We start from the raw sequence: 21,006 nt of genomic DNA on the forward strand, positions 1-21,006 counted from the left end.
CAAGTCCTATTTATCTGAGCGATCTCAATTTGTACTTGTTAACGATAAATCCTCCATGACAACCAAAGTCAGTCTTGGAGTTTCGCAGGGTTCTGTACTTGGACCGATTCTATTCACCTTATATATGCTTCCTTTGGGCAATATTATAAGGAACCACTCTATAAACTTTCATTGTTATGCGGATGATACCCAATTATATCTATCAATTAAACCAGATGAAACCAATCAATTGGCTAAACTTCAAGCATGCCTTAAGGACATAAAAACTTGGATGTCTAGCAACTTTTTGATGTTAAACACAGACAAAACTGAAGTTATTATACTTGGCCCTAAACGCCTCCGAAACGCATTTTCTAATGACATAGAAGCTCTGGATGGCATTAACTTGGCCTCCAGCACCACTGTAAGGAATCTTGGCGTCATCTTTGATCAAGATCTGTCGTTTAACTCCCACATAAAACAAATCTCAAGGACTGCCTTCTTTCATCTACGTAACATTGCAAAAATAAGACACATCCTGTCTCAAAATGATGCAGAAAAACTAGTCCATGCATTTGTTACTTCAAAGCTGGATTACTGCAACTCATTGTTATCAGGTTGTCCCAAAAAGTCGCTTAAGACTCTTCAGTTGATCCAAAATGCAGCGGCACGTGTATTGACTAGAACAAGGAAACAGGATCATATTACTCCTGTATTAGCTGCACTGCACTGGCTCCCGGTAAAATACAGAATAGAATTCAAAATCCTTCTCCTGACTTACAAATCAATTAAAGGTCAGGCTCCAGCATATCTTAAAGATCTCATAGTACCTTATAAACCAACTAGAGCATTACGCTCCCAGACTGCAGGGTTACTTGTGGTTCCTAGAGTCTCTAAGAGTACAATGGGAGCCAGAGCCTTCAGCTATCAAGCTCCTCTCCAGTGGAACCAGCTTCCAGTTTGTGTTCGGGAGGCAGACACACTCTCCACATTTAAGAGTAGGCTAAAGACTTTCCTTTTAGATAAAGCTTATAGTTAGGGCTGGCTCAGGTTTGCCCTGGATCAGCCCCTAGTTATGCTGCTATAGGCTTAGACTGCCGGGGGACACCTCCCTGCTCTCTTCCTTCTCTCCCTCTCTCTTCTCCTCCCTCTCTATCTGTATGCATTTATGTAAATGTATGTTACTAACTCACCATCCGGGGTATCATCCCCGGAGTGTCTGTCTCTCATGTGGCAGGTTGCCACTGATAAAGTTTACGTCAGGATCATGAATCGTGACAGCGCCTGCTGACCTGGTCCTGCTGGACACCGGGAAGCCTTATTGACATTTTCCTGGATTCATCCAAACTTTCTATTTCTTTTTTTTCCAACACAACATAATTTCTGTCAAATGTTGTATTTGTACTATGTTGTTTATCCTGTACACACGACATCTATTGCACGTCTGTCCGTCCTGGGAGAGGGATCCCTCCTCAGTTGCTCTCCCTGAGGTTTCTTCCATTTTTTCCCCTTTAATTTTGGGGTTTCTTTTAGGAAGTTTTTCCTTGTGCGATGTGAGGGTCTAAGGACAGAGGATGTCGTAACCTGTACAGTCTGTAAAGCACACTGAGACAAATGTATAATTTGTGATATTGGGCTATACAAATAAATTTGATTTGATTTGATTTGATTTGATACTGCAGTGTACTGTCATTTGTGCAGGTACGCACCAAAAAGGCCTGGGGGAAAGAAAAGAGAGCGTAATGAAGGACAGTAAAAAACAGAACATAATTGAAAAGGATGTGCAGTTGTTTTTTCCAGATGGAAGAAATGCAGAGGGGAACCTTAATGACTTTGACATTGAGTTACCTGACTGTCAGCAGCATTCATTAGAGCAGAATATCACCGTCAGCGAGCTGTATGATTGCTAATTAACAACCAAGAAGAGAGACATTGCCTGTGACATAAATCTAGTGGAAGACTACAGTGATGCAACTGCTCAAGAAGGTGAAAAGACACAAACCTGATATGTATCACTTCTCTGCAGACACATCTGCAACACACACTGTGCAGATAAAGATACAAGAAACTTCAGATGTCATTTTTGCAAATGCAAGCAGGGACAGTGTTTCCATTTCCACCACAGTCAACTCCACTGATGTGTCGAGTTTGCCAGAACATGAAACATTGTTTCATGTCGGTGCTTTGAGTGCTTTTACATTACATTACAGTTCATTTAGCTGACGCTTTTGTCCAAAGCGACTTACAATAAGTGCAAACAATCATGAGGATACAACTCCGAACACCAAGAATCTTAAGTACATTAGCTTCAAATATGTCATTTAAGTGCAGAACACTAGCTTCAAATAAGCCAAACCAATGTAAGTGCTACGTACAGAAAAGAAGGTGTGAAGACTTTCCGCTGACCTGACATCAATGGGGAGCTCGTACCACACTATGCCACAAGCTATCAAGTCCATGGAATCAAACATGAATATGTGTCAGGAACAAGATGTGTCAGAGAGAAAGAGTAGATTGATTCTCAGATAACCTTTTCTGGGGAAATGATCATGGAGAATGAGTTATTGTTCCTATGTTCCTATGGGTGGTGGAGGTGTTGTGAGGGATATACTGTCATGAACAGTGCACTGTGGGAAATGACTTCAAAGTGCCATACCTACGTCATGATTTGGGTAAAGAAGAATGGGAAAGTGTAGGCCGAATAATCACATTTCACTGGCAAAAAGAGAAGTACCTCCCTGTAAAGCTTGCCCCTGTACTTCTGGAGCAAGCTGCTTTGGGCTCTGTTGAGAGTATTCTTGTGGAGAGCTTTCTCAAGTGTGTGTCACAGTCTGAGCGAGTGAACTTTGACGGTGTGGACTAAGAAGAATTGCTGGAAATCATGAACTGCAGGCGGCATCCAACAGCAAATAACTTTGAGCAAATCTTGGGAGAGCTTGCTCACCAAAAGCCTGCTTCTGTGATTTAACAGTGGAACAACACACTGCACCGGTTAGATCAGAGCTGAAAGAGCTACAAGCAACACCAAGATCATTAACTTACCCCCGTACGTCCAGGAGAAACAAATTGTCAAGTATTAATTATAATTACAGGTCATTTATCAGACGCTCTTATCCAGAGTGACTCACAGAGAACTAACTACAGGGACAGTCCTCCTGGAGCAGCTCACGGGTTAAGTGCCTTGCTCAGGGGTACAATGGTTGCAGCCCTGGTGTTGAACTCACAAATTATCTGGTGTATTTGGACACCGAACCACTAGACCACTAGGCCGTCACCACCCTTTATATAACGACCATCTTAGAGAGTCAGACACCCAGTCGGACACACCTCTCCTTTTTCTTCAGATTTTGCACAGGATCAGATTTGTTCACAGGAAAGAGCATCACAGCTTCAGACCTGTTGCTCATACACGTGGCTGTTACTCAGAGTTGCCAGTCAGTTACGACAACTACTCAAATTTTTGACATGAAATGAACAAGTTCTTAGAAAGCAGCGTGTAGGTAATGGACACTGTCTAAGATACAAAGATTTCAGCTCACATGACCCTGACTGCGATCAGACGTGCTCCAGCTACAGTTAACTGTACTGAGTGCCACACCTTCAACATTTAGCCCCTTTGGTTTTTTCAAACATTGTTTAAGAACATGTTATTTTAAGTTTCAATGCAGAGAACTTTCTGTGAATACCTCAGGTGAGGGAGTAGTTTATGTTTTAGACTTCACCAATAAGCTGAGTCTAAATGAGTAATTTCCAACAACATACTACTATGGTTATTAAATGGTTCACATGTGGTAGGGTCTAGGGGTCATTTGGGATATGAAATAAAATTGGAGCAACCTGTGTTACAACTTGTGTTTATTGAAAATGAACAAACATTTGCTTTTCATTGAACCTCCTGAACACCAAACAACCAGCTGACATCACTTCACCCAAAAACTTGTTGGGAAATGAGTGAGCTGCAGCAGGGTGCCAAGAGAAAGTGCATTTCACTGTTGAAAATAAGACTGCTTACTTTTATTTGTGATAACAGGGGAACTTCTATATTATATAGTTCACTATAATATTCACTATATTAGTTTTACTAGTTAACTAAATCTTAAAAAAGCAGATAAAACTATAAATTCAACTTCAGTAATTTTCTTACTTAAGCTAACTTCAGAGACATAATAGTCAAATGCTGTTACAATTTACATATTGTAACATTGTAAGCACTATCTTAGTCTATTCAGGTGCTGTTATTGTTATTTACCAAATGACAGCTTGGCATTTTAAACATTACATAAGCCGAATGTTGTATCTTCACAGCTATAACAATGTGGTGGATAAACCCAGTAAATTAAAAGGTCAGACAGACAGCGCTACACTAAGTACCCACATTATTGTTTTGCCACACTCATTAACCTATTGTTCATTCTCTGCACGGGAACACAGGCAATTACTTTTTTACACATTCATTTAATTTGTCGCTCTTTAAAAATATTCAACACATTCAACAGTTCTTTATTTCATAATGTGTCATCTACCTGTCTTGTTTGAAGAAAGCAGAACTGGATCAGGGATCAAGCCATCTGCTCTCAGTAATCCAAAACTGGACAAACTCACTTCACAAGCTCAGCCACCATCTTTCATTGTTTGTTTTGTAAGCTTCAATCATCTTTCTGGAAAACTCCTCAATGCATCCACTGATTGTGATTCCAAATGGCTTCAGCTTGTCGTCGCCATCAAAGTGCCACACATAGTTAGGACCACAGCTGCCTTCGCAGTCTGTTTCATGACCTTAGATCAGCACCTTCACCATCCAATACCTGCAGCCGTATTCACTGTTAGTCACAATTCCATGTAACCAACATTGTTGGTGCATCCATCTGTAACCCTGAAACCCTGCCACATCGGTTTTATTCTTTGGACGCCACAGCTGCTTCCTGCTTAGAATCCTTTCAAGGATGTGACTCAGCAAGCAAGTGAAGTATTTCATCTGTTGTAAATCCACATTTAAAGTAGTCCTCAATGTGCTCACAATCCATTTCCGTGTCAAGATACACAGAACTCACGCCACAAATATGTTAGTTTGTCTGTTATTCTCACTCTGCTTCAGGTCAATGACAGTGTCTTTCAGGAAACAGAGAAGCTTGAGGAGATGAGAGAAATTCGCTGTGCTGTTATTCTACAATTGCCACAGCAAACATTACGATGGACATCTTCTGTACAGTGGTTGTATGTTTTAGTGTTAAAAAGGTAATTACATCCATTTTTTAAATGCAAACATCTTGTTTCTATGGTCTAAGACAGTCCAAAAATATTAATAAACTACTCCAAAGACAATGAATTGTGAAAGATGTTATAGATGACAGAGAATACACGTACATTCAATCTCTTCACAAAATCAGTCTCCCATTCATTGTGTGTGGAGCCGCTCCACACTTTATACTTAAAGAAACCCTCTCTCTTGCTCTACGCGGTCAGAGAGCAGACTGATGTCATCCGCATATTCCAGGTCCGTTAGGACTAGAGCGGGGTGTCGCCTCGACCTCCTAGGTGTTATTGTGAGGCCGAGTTCTAGCTCCCGTCCATTGATGGCCTTCCTGAGCGCATAGTCTAGGACTATGATGAAGAGGAAGGGGGCAAGAGTGTCCCCTTGCAACACTCCAGCCAGGATGTCAAACTCTTCACTATTGCCATCTGGGGTTACCACCTTTCCTCTTGTACACTTGTACATGGTCCATATGGCCCGGAGTAAATTGGAAGGGACACCATAGGCCTTGAGTATCTTCATCATCACGCCTCTGTGTATTGAGTCAAATGCCTTTTTGAAATCGATGAAGCACAGTACCGCTGTCAGGTTGTTCTTCTTAACCTCCTCGATGATTCTCCTCAAGGCCAAGATCTGGGTCACAGTGGTCCTCTTCTCTCGGAAACCGTTTTGGTTCTCTCTCAGGTGGGGGACAGTTAGCGTTCAGCATGTTAGCCGTTCTCCAGCATCAGCATGACTTGAACCAAATGGCACTTTTCCAGCTCCGTTGGCCAGACGCTCTGATACGTTTTAAATAAGTAAGTGATACGCTATCAATGTTTGACATACGTATAATAATTTGTTATGTATTCATTATATATACATCAGCTACAACACCGCTGTGGAAAAGTTGGACGTATTTGGACTCTGACACATTTTGAGCTACTTTTCATATACGTCATATATGTACATATATGTTTCTGCCATACAGAACTGTGTGACAGGGCCGTGTGTCTGGCGTGTTTGCCGTAACGTCTGCTTCCTTCAAACGATCACAACTTACCCTCAATTTATATCAACCTATTGCCGATATTTCGTATGCGTCGGCATACGTTTCTGTCATACGGATGTGTGTGACAGGGCCTTTAGATAGTAAAGGTTGCCGACCCCTGACTTATACGATTGTACCTATTTGAAGCTATTATACTTACAAGATTCTTGCTGTTCAGAGTTGTATCCTCATGATTGTTTGCACTTTTTGTACGTCGCTTTGGACAAAAGCGTCAGCTAAATGAACTGTAATGTAATGTAATACTTGATGACATCACCAGTCTGAGACTTACTTCTCTGTTTCTGGCTTTGAGACGCTCATGTTCACAAATATTAATTAAATCTCCCCACGTCGTGGACATTACATATTGTTTTTTTATTATTTCAAATTTTCCCCTTAAGAAGATGCCACCTTCACTCCAGTGCAGTCTCTATAATCCACAACACCCCTTAAATTCAAAAGGTTTTTCTTTGTTATTAACCCTTTCATGCATAGAGGTCACTACAGTGGACAGCTATTCAAAAGCTGTTTTCTTGTATGTGCAGGGTTTTGATGGTATAGTTGCACATAAGCCACTAAAGTGAACTCTATTGTATCATCCCATACCTTTAGACCCTGTAAGGTCTCTTTCCCTAGAAGGATTGGCAAGGTATTGATGATTTGCAGTTCTAAAAAATTTGGTGACATCAAGTAACAACTAAGGAATCATATAATTCATAAATTGTCAAAGTATTGATTTTATATTTGGGAGGAAATTACAATTATTCATCTGTCCACTAAAGTGGACGTCATGCATCACTGGCTGCATCACTACAATATTGCCACTGTTGTTGTTGAAAAAACTTCATCTGCAGGAACTGTTTTGGCTGTAATTCCATTTATTTATGTTATTAGAATGCAATTTGAAGTTTTTGCATTTCTTTATATATTGCATGCAGTGTCTTGTGGCTTTGTGCCCTCGGTGCTTTGCAATGAAGGATCTTGTTATTAGTGTTACACTCCCCTCAGTTCATATTTCTTCAGTTGAACACATAAACGCACACTGTCCACCTGAATGGAGATATAAATATCTCTTTGAAAAAACTATATTGAAAAAAACTAAAATTCAAATCTTGTTTTTTATGCCTAAAGAGCAATAAAAACACTTGGTAAGCAAATCCTGACTGAGGTGGTCATAATTCCTGCATGAAAGGGTTAATTTCTTCTTCTTTTTTTAAAGATGTCTCAGAAGGGCTCTGCCACTTGATGTGTCACCAGTGCTGGAGAAGATGAAAAGGTTTGGAAAGCCTTTCAGAAGGGAATTAAATAGTTCTAAAGGTTGCAAATGTAATTGCTTGTTTCACTGTTGTATAATTCTAACTTCATGTCCGTTCAGCGGGCTGTTAGTGCAAGTCAGCGCACAGAGCTGGACTGCCTATGTGTGCAAGAAGGATGCCAAAGTTCACATCAGGATATATATTTTTTCAGAAGACGTTATTGACCGATGGTGAGCTTTAGTGGTTGCGTTTCACACTATAGGATATGCACTTTAAATTCAAGCCACTGATCAAATGTCAAAGACCAGGCCTTTGCAAAGTGTGTGGGTCTCATTCAAACACAGTCCAATACAAACGTTTACTTTCAAGTAAAACTTTGAGCCGATCTTATTTATTCGAGCACAGGCTGAGCTTCTAAAGTTGATTTAAGGCAAACCAAGCCTGAAAATCCTCAGCTGACATCACGCCGCTTCACCTCCTCCCACCCCTTCACACTGTGCTCATTACATACATCTCCTAAACACCCATTAGCCCACTGCTAATGGTGAGTGAGGCAGGCCAGCCATGCAGCTTGTGCAGCATCTGAACATCACCTGGCAAAGGGCCAGGGTGGGATGAAGCGAATTTGCCGGATAGGAGCAATTAGGGACGCAGGCTGGATCTGGCAGAAGGTACGCAGTGGGGGGAAACATGGATCGGGAGGTCGGGATCAACTTGAAAATAAATAGACAAATAGAGAGGAAATGGAAAAAGAGGGAGTGAGGGCACACATGTTGAAAAAACAGTAACAAAACAACTGAAATCCCTTTGTTTGAATTCTATACAGTGAGAACAAATAGAGAGCTGTGCTGTAGTTACAAACCTGGTAGTGTATGAGAACTCAATGCCACTTTTAAACAGCACTGATGCCGTTATGTGCTCCAGTATTTTCTTTTAAACGCACAATATGTAATGTTCTGCCACTAAGGGTCTCTAAATCAAAACAATAACAAAAGACAAAGTTGTGTGGCGTCCATTGCCGTCAGCTTCTCCTGGTAAGGATTACTTCATTGTTCATTGTTCAGGAGGAGCCGAATTACCCACAGAGGTCTCCTCCTCTCCAAACAAATAGACAAGGTGATCTAACCCGGTAAAAACACTGTATAAAGCACGTTCACGTTCAAAATCAATGTTTCTCCAACACAGCTCAGCAGAAAAGCTGTTGTTCCGGAAGGGACTGCGAGCAGAGTTGCCACTAACCTGTGCTCAGCTTGTTTCTCTAATAACTTAAGATCCAGACGTCCCCTGGCAGACAACCACAACACCGGCTCATGCTCGACACGTCGCCACTACAGACCTTTAACTTTAAAGAAAAATAACAGATTTCTCTAGGTTTGATTTGTTGGAAACATTTGGCATAATGCAAGTGGAACATATTATACTTTATAATCTAATGTGTGTGTGAATAATGCAAACAATAATATGATGGCTTTATTACAAACTGTGAAAGTGAGCATCGTTACATCAGGGAGCTTCACCTGGTCAACACAACTTCTGATTAGTGTTAGGCTACTTTCTCCACATAGATTTATGTTGATATTTACCAAAACAAATATAATAGGAAAAAGCAGAAGCAGCACAATTTTTCCTCAAATATTTTCTTAGTAATTCACTAAGACAAAACACTATTTAATATTTAATATATCACACTGTAACAGATTTCTGTCAAATCAAACCTGAACCACAATATTGTATGTTGATAATAAAATATGATGAAATGGACGTATAGTAAATATTGATATACCCGTCTTTAAAAAGGGGAAAGAAACTTGAGACGTTGTTATTGTTAGAAAAGAATTTATTTTTTAGAAAAATTAGATATTTGCTATAATTTACAGACGTAAATCTATACAAAATGACAAAAATAGCTTTAAATCACAAGCTTCATTTCATAGATAGAAATTAGAGGCACACTGAGTGCTGCATGATTAATCAAACAGAGTAGCACAACATATTTATTTAATCTGCACTGATGCTGCGTATGAGCAAGCAGCTCCTAAAGACCTATAGATGATGGGTCGAGAAGATTAAACAACAACATTACAGGATATTAAAACATGCTGTATGTACTATGCAGTGAGTGTGCTCTGATATCAAAGTAGCAGCTGTCATTGAAACATTATGGATCTCAAGATCAAACACTTCATCAAAGTATCCCATGAGCTTGTTGATTAGCAAAATGCACTTGGAGGAATACATTTTTCCAACAAATGTGTCCTTTGAAGTGATGCTCAGAGGATAAAAAGCTAAGTCAGGGCATCACAGCTTGGCCTTGCCTGGTGCAATCTGCAGGTTCTGCAGCTTCATCGCCATGCCCATGTTCCCAGTAATCTTCAGTTTCCCTTTGAAGAAAGCCTGCAGACAGCAGTTAAAAGTAAAAAGATTAAAGGTTAAATTTTACTTAAACTTTTACCTCCAACAGATTTCATATCCCAGCACCTTGTACAACATAGTGCATGTGTAATAATGCATAATTAAAATACTTCCATTATCTTTCAATAATACAATATTAGTATCCTCCAACTTTGGGTGGAATGACGCACATGTGTACATCCGTTATGTTTCACCACACAATTGGTTAAGCTGTAAGGAACGTACAGCCCGGTCATACAAAATTGCTACAGGCGATTATAATGTCAAGAATTGGGTTTCAAGTTTCAGATTATTGACTTTTGTGCACCGAGACATAACCTTTCAAGAGAGAATCGCCATGCACATAAGAATACATTAGTCCCAGCCTTATCTCTGACAGACAAAGAAAATCAAGAAGTCCCTCTTAAGTGACTTTAACTGCTAAGTGACTCGTTGTGTTCTCAGAGCTCATATCCCTCCGCCATGTCTCTGTGCTGAGAGGCAGAAAAGATCACACAAAGCAAAGACCTTTTGGGTGTTCTGGACCGAACACTTTTATTTCCTCGTGTTGAAATTGATTTAGCCAATAACGACCAGCTGCACTAAAACCCATTTAACAGTCACTTCTGCTGTGTGTCTGTAGCATCATCAGGGAGTCATTCACGTAGCTGAGAGTCATCTTTTAAATGCACATCTCAAATTCGGCTAGGTTTTTTTTGTCCCCTGTTGCTGCTGGAGAACACAAGAGACACGAGAAAGATGTTTAGCAGGTTACAGGTTACACCCACCTGTACAGTAGGGATGGGAGGATGGAGGATTTTATCACGGATCGTGATAAAGTGAAGTGGAAAACAGAGCCGTATTTAAAATAGTAAAATATAACAGACACACACAATGCTGCTATTTAAAATGTAAATATATGTATCCTTTATTTATGCAGAGGGAGCTTATGATTTATGATTACCTTACATTCTTTCTTTTTCACTAAAGAAAAGTATGTTCACTAAAAGAAGATGTTTGTCCGATCTGTGATCAAATAAAGCCTCTCGCTCACACGTTGAAACTTAACTCATTAGTGTTTAATAGGCTCCACCTTTTTATTTTGTTAGCTCCAGCTTTATTCTGGCCCTTAAACTAAAGAGGCCCCTGGCTTTGGTGCTCTTGGCAGAGCAGAAGGTGGAGAGAGAGTTGGAGAACAACATACTGACAGCTACACAGCCAGAAGCTTACAAGCTCACATGGACTTATCAAGTACCTGAGCACAACACTACTGGACCATCAAAGCCATGTGCTTTGGGTCATGTTACATCATTAAAAGAATAAGAGGCTACATTTGATAGGGAAAAATAAAACATGGATAAAACATTACAGAACATCTTACTTGTTCAATTTCAGTTCTCAAGGCCCTGTCACACGTATGGCGGAAACGTATACGAAAAATAGCTCACACTTTGTCAGAGTACGTCCAACTTTTCATCGGATCGGAAAAGTGAACGTATACAGATAAGCATGTCTAACCTATTGATAGAGTATCACTTACTTATACAAAATGTATCAGACGAATACCCAACAAATGCATAACGTATACAAAATATCGGCAACGCGCTGGTGTACGTAGATATAAGGAAAGGTATAAGTAGTATTCGTTAAGAGCTCGCTGTGTTACGATGTTGAACGCTGAGTCTGTGATAACGTTTTGAGCGTGTTCAAAATTTTCCGACGTACCCAACGTGTACTTCATAAGTTATGTAGACATTACACATAAGTTACGTTACACATACGTGAATACGGAATACAGTATGTGAATACAGTACGACAGAGTAACTTATTATTAATTAATTAATTATTAATTAATTATTAACGTGTTGCTACAGTACAGCTAGCGTTCAGCTAGCGTTTTGGGAGCTTATTGGGGTTTGAATATAGTATATAGGGTCCCTGTGAGTAGCTCATCCTCACTTCTTCACAGCACATCTTGATGAATACATCAACCCATCAGCAAAGAGCATGGAGGAAGCTGAGAGGCTGCGACAAGAGTACATTCTGTTCTCCAGCATCAGCATGACGTGAACCAGATTGCACTTTTCCAGCTCTGTTGGCCAGACGCTCTGATACGTTTGCCCGGAGTAAATTGGAAGGGACACCATAGGCCAGGGGTCGGGAACCTATGGCTCGCGAGCCATATATGGCTCTTTCAATAACGCGATATGGCTCGCAGACAATTTTGAGCTGACATTTTTTAACTTAACAAGTAATAAACAATTATACGGTGTCATTTTGACTGATAAACAGGGCTTTCTATACAGGGCATGATGAGTGGTAAATGCAGTGCAGCTGGTAGGTTAACGAGGGTGGAGCAGAGCAGAGCAGAGCAGAATTCAGAATTCAGAATTCAGAATTCCTCTGAGCGGTCAGAGTCCATATCCTCAGCGGCACCGTCTCCATCAGAAGACTCGACATCCGAGGGCCCCAGCTCAGAACCAGGTTCAGGGTCAGGATTAGACACCGGAGCAGGGGCAGCAGGGCCTGGAAGTGGATCTACATGGCAAGAAGCCCTGCGCCGACCCCGTCGGAGAGATGGCTGGTCAGGGTGTTGGCGATGGAATTCAGTGATGAGGGCCGGATCGACAATTCTTCCAGCAGGAACCCAAGCCCTCTCTTCAGGACCATAACCCTCCCAGTCCACCAGATATTGGATGCCCTTACCCCTTCGTCGAGAGCGGAGCAGTCGCCGGACCGTGTAGACGGGGCCACCGTCGAGGAAGCGCGGAGGAGGAGGCGGTGGTGGTGCTGCTGGGACCAGTGGGCTCTCATGTACAGGTCTGAGCTTGGAGACGTGGAAGGTGGGATGTACCTTCATGGTCTTGGGTAGCAGTAGTCGGACCGCCGTAGGGCTGATGACCCTCTGTATGGGAAAGGGTCCAATGAAGCGAGGCGCCAGTTTCTGCGACTCCACCCGCAGTGGTATATCTCGAGCCGACAACCAGACCTTCTGTCCGACATGGTAAACTGGTGCTGGGGTCCTCCTCCGGTTGGCTCCGATAGCATAGCTTGCACTGGACTTCAGGAGTGTGGCGCGAGCCTGGGCCCATGTGTGGCGGCAGCGGCGGGCATAGGCGAGCGCAGAGGGACAGGTTGATATCTATAAACACATTGAAAGGGGGAGAGTCCGGTGGCAGAACTGGTGAGTGAGTTGTGGGTATATTCTACCCAGAGAAAATGTTGGGCCCAAGCACGGGGGTTGCGTGAGCTCACACACCTCAGTGCCTTCTCCAGCTCCTGGTTCATGCGCTCCGTTTGACCATTCGACTGTGGGTGGAATCCTGATGACAGACTGGCGGTGGCCCCAAGAAGGTTGCAGAATTCCTTCCAGAAGGCCGCAGAGAATTGAGGGCCTCGGTCTGACACAATATCCCTGGGCAGACCATGGACTCGAAACACATGTTCCAAGACCACCCGGGCGGTCTCCTTTGCAGTTGGCAGCTTTGGGAGGGGCACGAAGTGGGTCATTTTACTGAAGCGGTCAACGATGGTGAGGATGACAGTGTTTCCTTCAGATTGCGGAAGGCCCGTAACGAAGTCCAGGGAGATATGGGACCAGGGTCGCATGGGCACTGGCAGAGGCTGGAGTAACCCAGCTGGGGGCTGACTGGGGGTCTTGTGCTGGTTGCAAGTGGGGCAAGCTCTAACAAACTCCTGGATATCTTTCCTCATCAACGGCCACCAGAAACTTTGGGAGAGCAGATGGAGGGTGCGTGTGATTCCGGGGTGACAGGCCAGGCGAGAGTCGTGCCCCCACTGAATCACCTGAGACCTCAGATCTGCTGGGACAAAGAGACGGTTAGAGGGGCATGCACTGGGGCTCGGCTGGTTCCAGATGGCTTCTCTGACCTGCTCCTCAATGTCCCAGGTCAAGGCAGCAACAACACAGGGGCTTGGGAGGATGGTTGTCGGCTCCTCATTGGATGCCTCATCCTTCTGAAACATCCTGGAGAGTGCGTCGGGCTTGATATTGCGGGAGCCAGGACGGTAGGAGAGCGTGAAGTTAAAACGGGTGAAGAATAATGACCACCGACGCTGGCGGGAGTTCAGCCTCCTGGCTGTCTGGATATACTCCAGGTTTTTATGGTCTGTCCAGACCACAAACGGAACTTTAGACCCCTCCAACCAGTGGCGCCACTCCTCGAGGGCGAGCTTGACGGCCAGTAGCTCGCGGTTGCCGATGTCGTAGTTGCATTCTGCTGGAGTCAGACTACGGGAGTAAAAGGCACAGGGGTGCATCTTGCCATCCTCTGCTGCTCGTTGGGAAAGCACCGCTCCAACTCCTACATCCGAAGCATCCACCTCCACCACAAACTGCCGTCCAGCGTCAGGCATTTGGAGAATAGGGCCTGAGGTGAAACGAGCTTTGAGGGTCTTGAAGGCTTTGTCAGCGGCTGCTGTCCACTGAAACGGCTGTTTCACGCTGGCCAGCGCAGTGAGTGGTGCTGCCACTGTGCTGTAACCCCGGATGAATCTCCTATAAAAGTTGGCGAACCCCAGGAACTGCTGCAGTTTTTTTACGGGTCTCTGGAACCGGCCACGACATCACAGCAGACACCTTTGCAGGATCCATTTGAACGCTGCCTTCGGTCACCACATAACCCAGGAATGAGACAGACTTGGCGTGGAACTTACTTCACGAAGAGAGAGTTCTCCAGCAACCGGCGTAGAACCAACTGGACATGGTGAGTGTGTTCTGTCTGAGTCTTTGAAAAGATCGAAATGTCGTTAAGGTAAACGAAAACAAACTTATTGAGCATGTCTCTGAGGATGTCGTTTACCAGCGCCTGGAACACTCCTGGGGCATTGGTGAGACCGAACAGGTATGACGAGATATTCGTAGTGTCCTGTTGGAGTGTTGAACGCAGTCTTCCACTCGTCACCCTCTCTCATCCGCACCAGATGGTAGGCATTCCGCAGGTCTAGCTTGGTGAACACTGTGGCCCCTTGCAGCAGTTCAAAGGCAGAGGAGAGTAGGGGTAGAGGATAACAATTCTTGACTGTAATGTCGTTCAAGCCCCGGTAATCAATGCACGGACGGAGAGAGCCATCCTTTTTTCCGACAAAGAAGAATCCCACTCACGCGGGGGAAGATGATGGACGGATTATGCCGGTGGCCAGTGAGTCGTTTATGTAGTCCTCCATGGCTTTTCTTTCTGGGGCTGACAGCGAGTAGAGACGGCCCTTCGGGGGTGTGGTGCCAGGCAGAAGGTCGATGGCGCAGTCATATGGTCTGTGTGGTGGCAGAGACGTGGCCTTGGACTTGTTGAACACCTCTCTCAAGTTGTGATAACAGGCAGGAACATTGGATATGTCAGGGGCGGTGCTGGAAGCTCCCCGGTCGATTGGCAAGATGGCTCCCTTTAAGCAGGTCCGATGGCAGCCCCTCCCCCACTCGCGTATTGTGCCTGTTTCCCAGTCAAGTTGGGGGTTATGAAGACGGAGCCACGGAAATCCAAGGATGAGTGGTTGGCCGGGTGAGGGTAGGAGGTGGAACTGGATGGACTCGTGGTGGTTTCCTGACAGCAGAATTGTCACAGGGGCCGTGATGTGAGTGACGGTGCCGAGACGGTGTCCATCCAGGGCTCGTGCAGGAACGGGTGGAGTGAGTTGTTGACGGTTCACGGCCAGTTGCCGCGCGAGCTCTGTGTCCATTATGTTTGTTTCGGCTCCGGAATCCACTAGGGCGGCCAGGGTGTGAGTTGTGTCGGAAAGTTGAAGGCGGAGCTGAAGCAGGGGTTTTCGGATGGGGGGAGACTGAAGATGTGTTGAGCTCACCCGGATCTCCCCTACACCTGGTGAGCTGCGGCTTTTGACGGGCAGGTGGTGACACGATGACCCTCGCCACCGCAGTAGAGACAAAGGTTTGAGGCTAGACGGCGCCGTCGCTCCTCGGGGGTGAGGGAGACACGACCAATCTCCATGGGCTCAGGTTGATTGAGTTGGCTTAGTTGTTGTTGCTGCTGTTGGAGCTGTTGTTGAATGTGTTGTTGCTGCTGGTTAAATTGTTGTTGGTGGCTGAGTTGGAGCAGGGAAGCGATATCGCCGGTCATCCGATTGATGTCTCCCTCAGTGCGTTCCAGTCGCTGTAGGGCAGACATCTCAGTCTCTACCAGCATGCTGGTCTGGGCGTGCGCTGGGTCCATGATGGTCAGATCGTTCTGTCAGGACAGACAGACGAGGACCCAGGAGCGCAATTTCGAGATCAAGGATTTATTGAAACACACACACAACAGGACCGAATGAGGCACGGCAGTAGTACAGTTCAGGGATATTCAAAACTCGTAGTCGTAAGGCGGAAGGCAAGTCGGATTTACCGGGGCTGAAGATCAGAGTAGTAGTAACAGGTCCGGGATCACAGATCAGGAGTCAGAGTTGAAAGCAGACAGCCAGGCAGGCAGGGTTCCGATGCAGGCTTACAGACGATCTGACAAGTGTGGACTGATAAACAGGGCTTTCTATACAGGGCATGATGAGTGGTAAATGCAGTGCAGCTGGTAGGTTAACGAGGGTGGAGCAGAGCAGAGACAGGTGGAGGTAATCAGACAGAGTAGAGAGAGCAGGGAGCAGAGTGGCACATAATTGAAAACAATTAGTGGTGTTACCAGGCAGGGAGAGGGCTCATGACAATGAAGGCCAGAAGAGTCAACACCTTTGTAGTGGTAATGAAAATTCACAGTTATGGGTTTCCTGTTGCTTTAAAGTTGCCATATTGTAAAAAGTAATATTTTCGTTTTTTTATCATTATGTTTCATTATGTTTTCAGGTTGTCCATCCGTCCGTCCCATTCTTGTGAACACGATATCTCAGAAACATATTAAGGGGATTTCTTTAAATTTGGCACAAACTTCCATTTGTATGAAAGTATGAACTGCATAGAATTTGGTGGACAAAGATAAAGTTCACGTTTTTGGCCATAAGACAAGAATTAAACGCTAATTATGACAATTTCACAAGATTGGTTTCGCTGCCCAAAGAACCTGCACCAGGACAAAGAGCCGTTTTTGACTTTTTTGATATTTGTGTGTTTAGCCATAAATTCAGGGTGCTTTCACATATAGAGATGGTTAATTCATAATTACATACCGTTTGTGGGTTCAACTTTCCTGTCATCAGATCCAGAAGATCCCCGTCACTCATGGTTAAGGTGCAGTCTGCCTTTTTACCTTAAAGAATAAAAATGAAGAGGCTTATTTAATATGGCTAAGTACCACAATAAATCAGATGCATCAGAACTAACTCATGCACACAGACACACAGACACACGCCATGCGCTCAAAAGGTAAAAAAAAAAAGGTAAAAAAACGTACATTGTACAAAAGAGGCATACGTGAGTCACCATTACTGCAATGCTCTAAATAGAAAGCACTCAAGCGTACACTTGACATTTGGATGAAACGTTCCACTGGTGTAAAAACATAGTTTCTGAACAGTCAACATTACAAGCTTTAAAAGTCAGCATGAACCGCAGCGTTATGGTGCGCTGTGGCTTTTTAGAGCTTTTTCACAGGAACGAGCTGCCTGCTGTGACAGAGACGACCCCATGAGACTGAAGCAACACAGTATATTATATATTATATATTATATGGAGTTAACAATGAGCTGAAGCTCTATAGGGCTCTGCAGGAGCTGCACATCAGGGGATGATTCTCTGTAGGTTCATCACTACGAGCGACCTCCTTCACATTGTCACACTGTCAGTTAATACACTACTATTATAAAATTAATGACAATAACCACATTAAAGTGAGACTATGTCATTATCATAAACAGCAGCCACAAATGGCAATTACAGGATAATGGCACATCTTTTTTTGAGATTCTCATTAGGCTGTTTCTTTAGAGACAACATCATTGAAGTGTTTTTACTTCCGGTTTTGTGATTTAACACATTTTTATCTGTGACGTACTGAGATGCTGAGTATCATTAACATAAGTACAGAAGAGTCATATCCTTCTGGGGATGAAAAAAGTATTTTTAGTATGTAAGAATAATGTTATTTCTTTCTTTATGTGTATAACATGTCCCTTGTAGTGATAATCGGGTCAATCTTTTCCACAAAAAGTACATTACAAGTCACATATTGGTAGTAATAAAATTATAAATTTGAATAGTTTTTAATTTAATATTGGAAACAAATCTAAAAACAGATTGTATAAACTGCTCTGCTGCTGGCTGTCTTCCTCCTTGTCTCCTGTGTCTGACTCCCTCAATCTTTTAAAGATGTCCTGCTTCACTCAGTTTCTGTTTCCTGTGTGGAAATGGTATTTTCACAGAGCATTTCAGGACTTCATGAAGAATTCTTTCCATTTCCTGCACAATGAGTCAGATGGAAAGGCTACGGTGACCTCAGAAATAATAGCCTAAGAGAACTTTGATGTGTGTGTGCATGTTACATACGAGTGTGCGCAGCTGCCACAATCATGTTCTAAAAAGGCAGAATACAACTCCTTCAGCCTCTATCAAAATGATTAAGGCATCAAATAGAAAAGATTGTGCTTTCAGAGACTCTGTGTTTGTCTGTGTGTTGCTGTTCCCCTTCTGAGTTGTGAGCTTTTAATTAGTTTCATGTTTTAATGTTCATATCAGCAGCTTCATCGGTCTTTAAATCCAAAGAAGACATTAAATATTTATTTTTGTTATATGTTCACTATACAATACACAGAACATACAACACATCTGCACCCAAAATTGAAAAATCTCAAGCTTTCAATTGTATCATCAAGATTACCTAATACTGTTCAAATTACCACACCCGAAGAAAAGCTGAAGAATTTCTCAATTCAAAGTTTAAATGGCGTTTTTATCAATTTTGAACCCATTTCTCTTTTGAGCTTCAAGGAAAAAGAGGCGAGTTCAGAAATTGGTTTCTCCAGCCTGTGTGGAACATGTTTTGTGTGTAAGTATTAGTATAATAAGTAATAGATGCGTGTGTGTATGTAAGAAACAGAAAGCCACATAAAATGATATCAGTAATAAATCATACGTACAGCCGCTGAGAGTTACAGTAGGTAAGTGGAAATGGGCTGAGGGAGAGAAGAAAGAAGTCCTGCTGCGTGAAAATACATGTTTTTTACAGCAATTTTCGTCTGACTGCCAGAGAAGTTGTGTTGTGTATTAAAAGCAACATTTCTGAGTATCCCTGAGCCACATCCTCCTGAGCAGAATACAACATCCATGGGAGAATAAGGCCGCGGATGGAAATACATTTCTTTATGAATTTCATCCTCTGTTGAGATACACACCTGGATCTGTGCTGACAGAACCTTTCCCATTTTTCACATCGACGACCCAGGTGGTCTCTTTCCCCTCTGGTCCATCCTTCACTTTAAAGGCAAACACTCCACCAATCTTCTTGACAAGCTGCTCTCCGTCCTGCGGGGGGTCCACAGGGAATTTGAGTTGACAGATATTGTTTGTAAACAAAGACATGAATAATTAAAATCTCAGTTGTTTGGGTTTTGTAATTAAGGTCGGAATCTATCAGGTTAAAACTGTCATTTCATTGTATGTAATGGATTCTTCATTTGTAATGCAAAGCAGTTTAATGTTAACCGTGTAGTTATACAAGGCCTATATTTTCTGGCCTAGTACTAAAAAGCTGGAGTGAATTCAAGTCACAATATACCGGTCTTTAATTAAAAAAGATTATATTGATATCTTGGTTATAATACAGATATGATAATATTGTGTAAATAGTCCAGCGCCTCTTCAATTATTTCCGTTTCTTTCCGTTCTAACAATGTCTCCCTCTTTATCAGTTCATCTGATTGCTTCTTCACTATCCATTAGTGTAATTGTTCTTCAATGTACACTAACCTGACCACTTCTACACATCATGAATGCAAAGCAGCTCTCCGCTGCACCAACAACCCAGAGCCCCAGCCACGTCACGTGTAGGTGAGAAGTGACAGTCACTGACGGGCCGAAGTGGTTTTCTAACACAGTTGCCTGGGTATTGTTTGTGTGCCTCCATTTAAAGAACTGTTTGTCTATTTATAAAGGCCCAAAGCATCAGCCTAATGCACATAAAGTAAGTTAATGAGTAAAGTCATTAAATTGCATTAATTTAGCGCTTATCACCGACATTAGTCTTTACTTATGGTAAATCGCTTTGGACATTACTGTAATGTAATGTAACATAAAACAACAACAAGATACAAACATCGTGCGTTGTGAGTGTTGAACAAACAGGCTTTATGTTTTTGATTGGGAGTTGTCGATCATTGCACTTCCAAAGAACGACATTGTTGTTGTTTATTGTAACAGTACATACTATTGGTACTTGTTGTCATTTCCCTTTTCCTAATTCATTTGAGCTGACTGTCACAATCACCCTGAGTTGATTGCAGGTTATTCAGATCACCTGTTGGCTCCTGATTAAGAATTGAGAGCAGCTTGGCGCATTTTCCCTCTTGGCCAATCAGGTGTGAGGACGCTCTCTCTTTAGGGCATGGGTCTCAAACTCGCGCCCCACGGGCCAATTGAGGCCCGCTGGACGATATTTTGCAGCCCCCTACTTGACATCAAAGTTTAGTGTTAGTGCGGCCCGCACGTTTTTCTCACACGCACCTTTTTGCCGAGTCGTTGCACGAGTCGGAAAAGTGGGAGACGGAATATGTTTTTGTTGAGCACTGGGGCACCCCGACGTGTCTTATATGCACAGAGAAAGTTGCGGTGCACAAGGAATACAACATCAGACACCATTACTCAACTAGACATGCTGAGGAGTATGCACAATACCAGGGAGAAAGAGGACAAAGGTCGCCAATCTTAAAACATGTCGCAACAAGATTTTTTCAAGAAAGCAAGCCAAGAGAGTGATGCGGCAGTCGAAGCTAGCTACGTGGTGAGTGAGATGATTGCTAAGGCGGGAAAGCCATTCAAAGACAGCGAGTTCATCAGAAAGTGCATGTTACAGGCTGCAAGTATAGTCTGTCTGGAAAAGAAGGGTCAGTTAAGCAACATCAGCCTTTCAGCCAACACAGTGGCAGAGTGCATTTCTGACCTGTCGGGTAACATCAACTGCGTGATCAACTGCGTGAGAAAGACAAAC

The 21,006-nt window shown here is 43.1% G+C and overlaps 1 protein-coding gene across 1 annotated transcript in view; it reads right to left on the minus strand.

Moving 5' to 3' along the window:
* Positions 1-9,335: 9,335 nt before the first annotated feature.
* Positions 9,336-21,006, minus strand: part of scp2a (sterol carrier protein 2a) — a 29,194-nt gene continuing 17,523 nt past the window's right edge. The window contains exons 14-16 of the mRNA XM_029453984.1: positions 19,196-19,325; positions 17,036-17,115; positions 9,336-9,910 (exon numbers count right to left, since the gene is read on the minus strand). Of these exons, the coding sequence (XP_029309844.1) occupies positions 9,815-9,910; positions 17,036-17,115; positions 19,196-19,325 (306 nt within the window). The 3' untranslated portion in view covers positions 9,336-9,814. The remainder of the gene's footprint in view (positions 9,911-17,035; positions 17,116-19,195; positions 19,326-21,006) is intronic.

This window comes from Cottoperca gobio, chromosome 17, assembly GCF_900634415.1.
Source record: "Cottoperca gobio chromosome 17, fCotGob3.1, whole genome shotgun sequence".
Classification (NCBI taxonomy): Eukaryota; Metazoa; Chordata; class Actinopteri; order Perciformes; family Bovichtidae; genus Cottoperca; species Cottoperca gobio.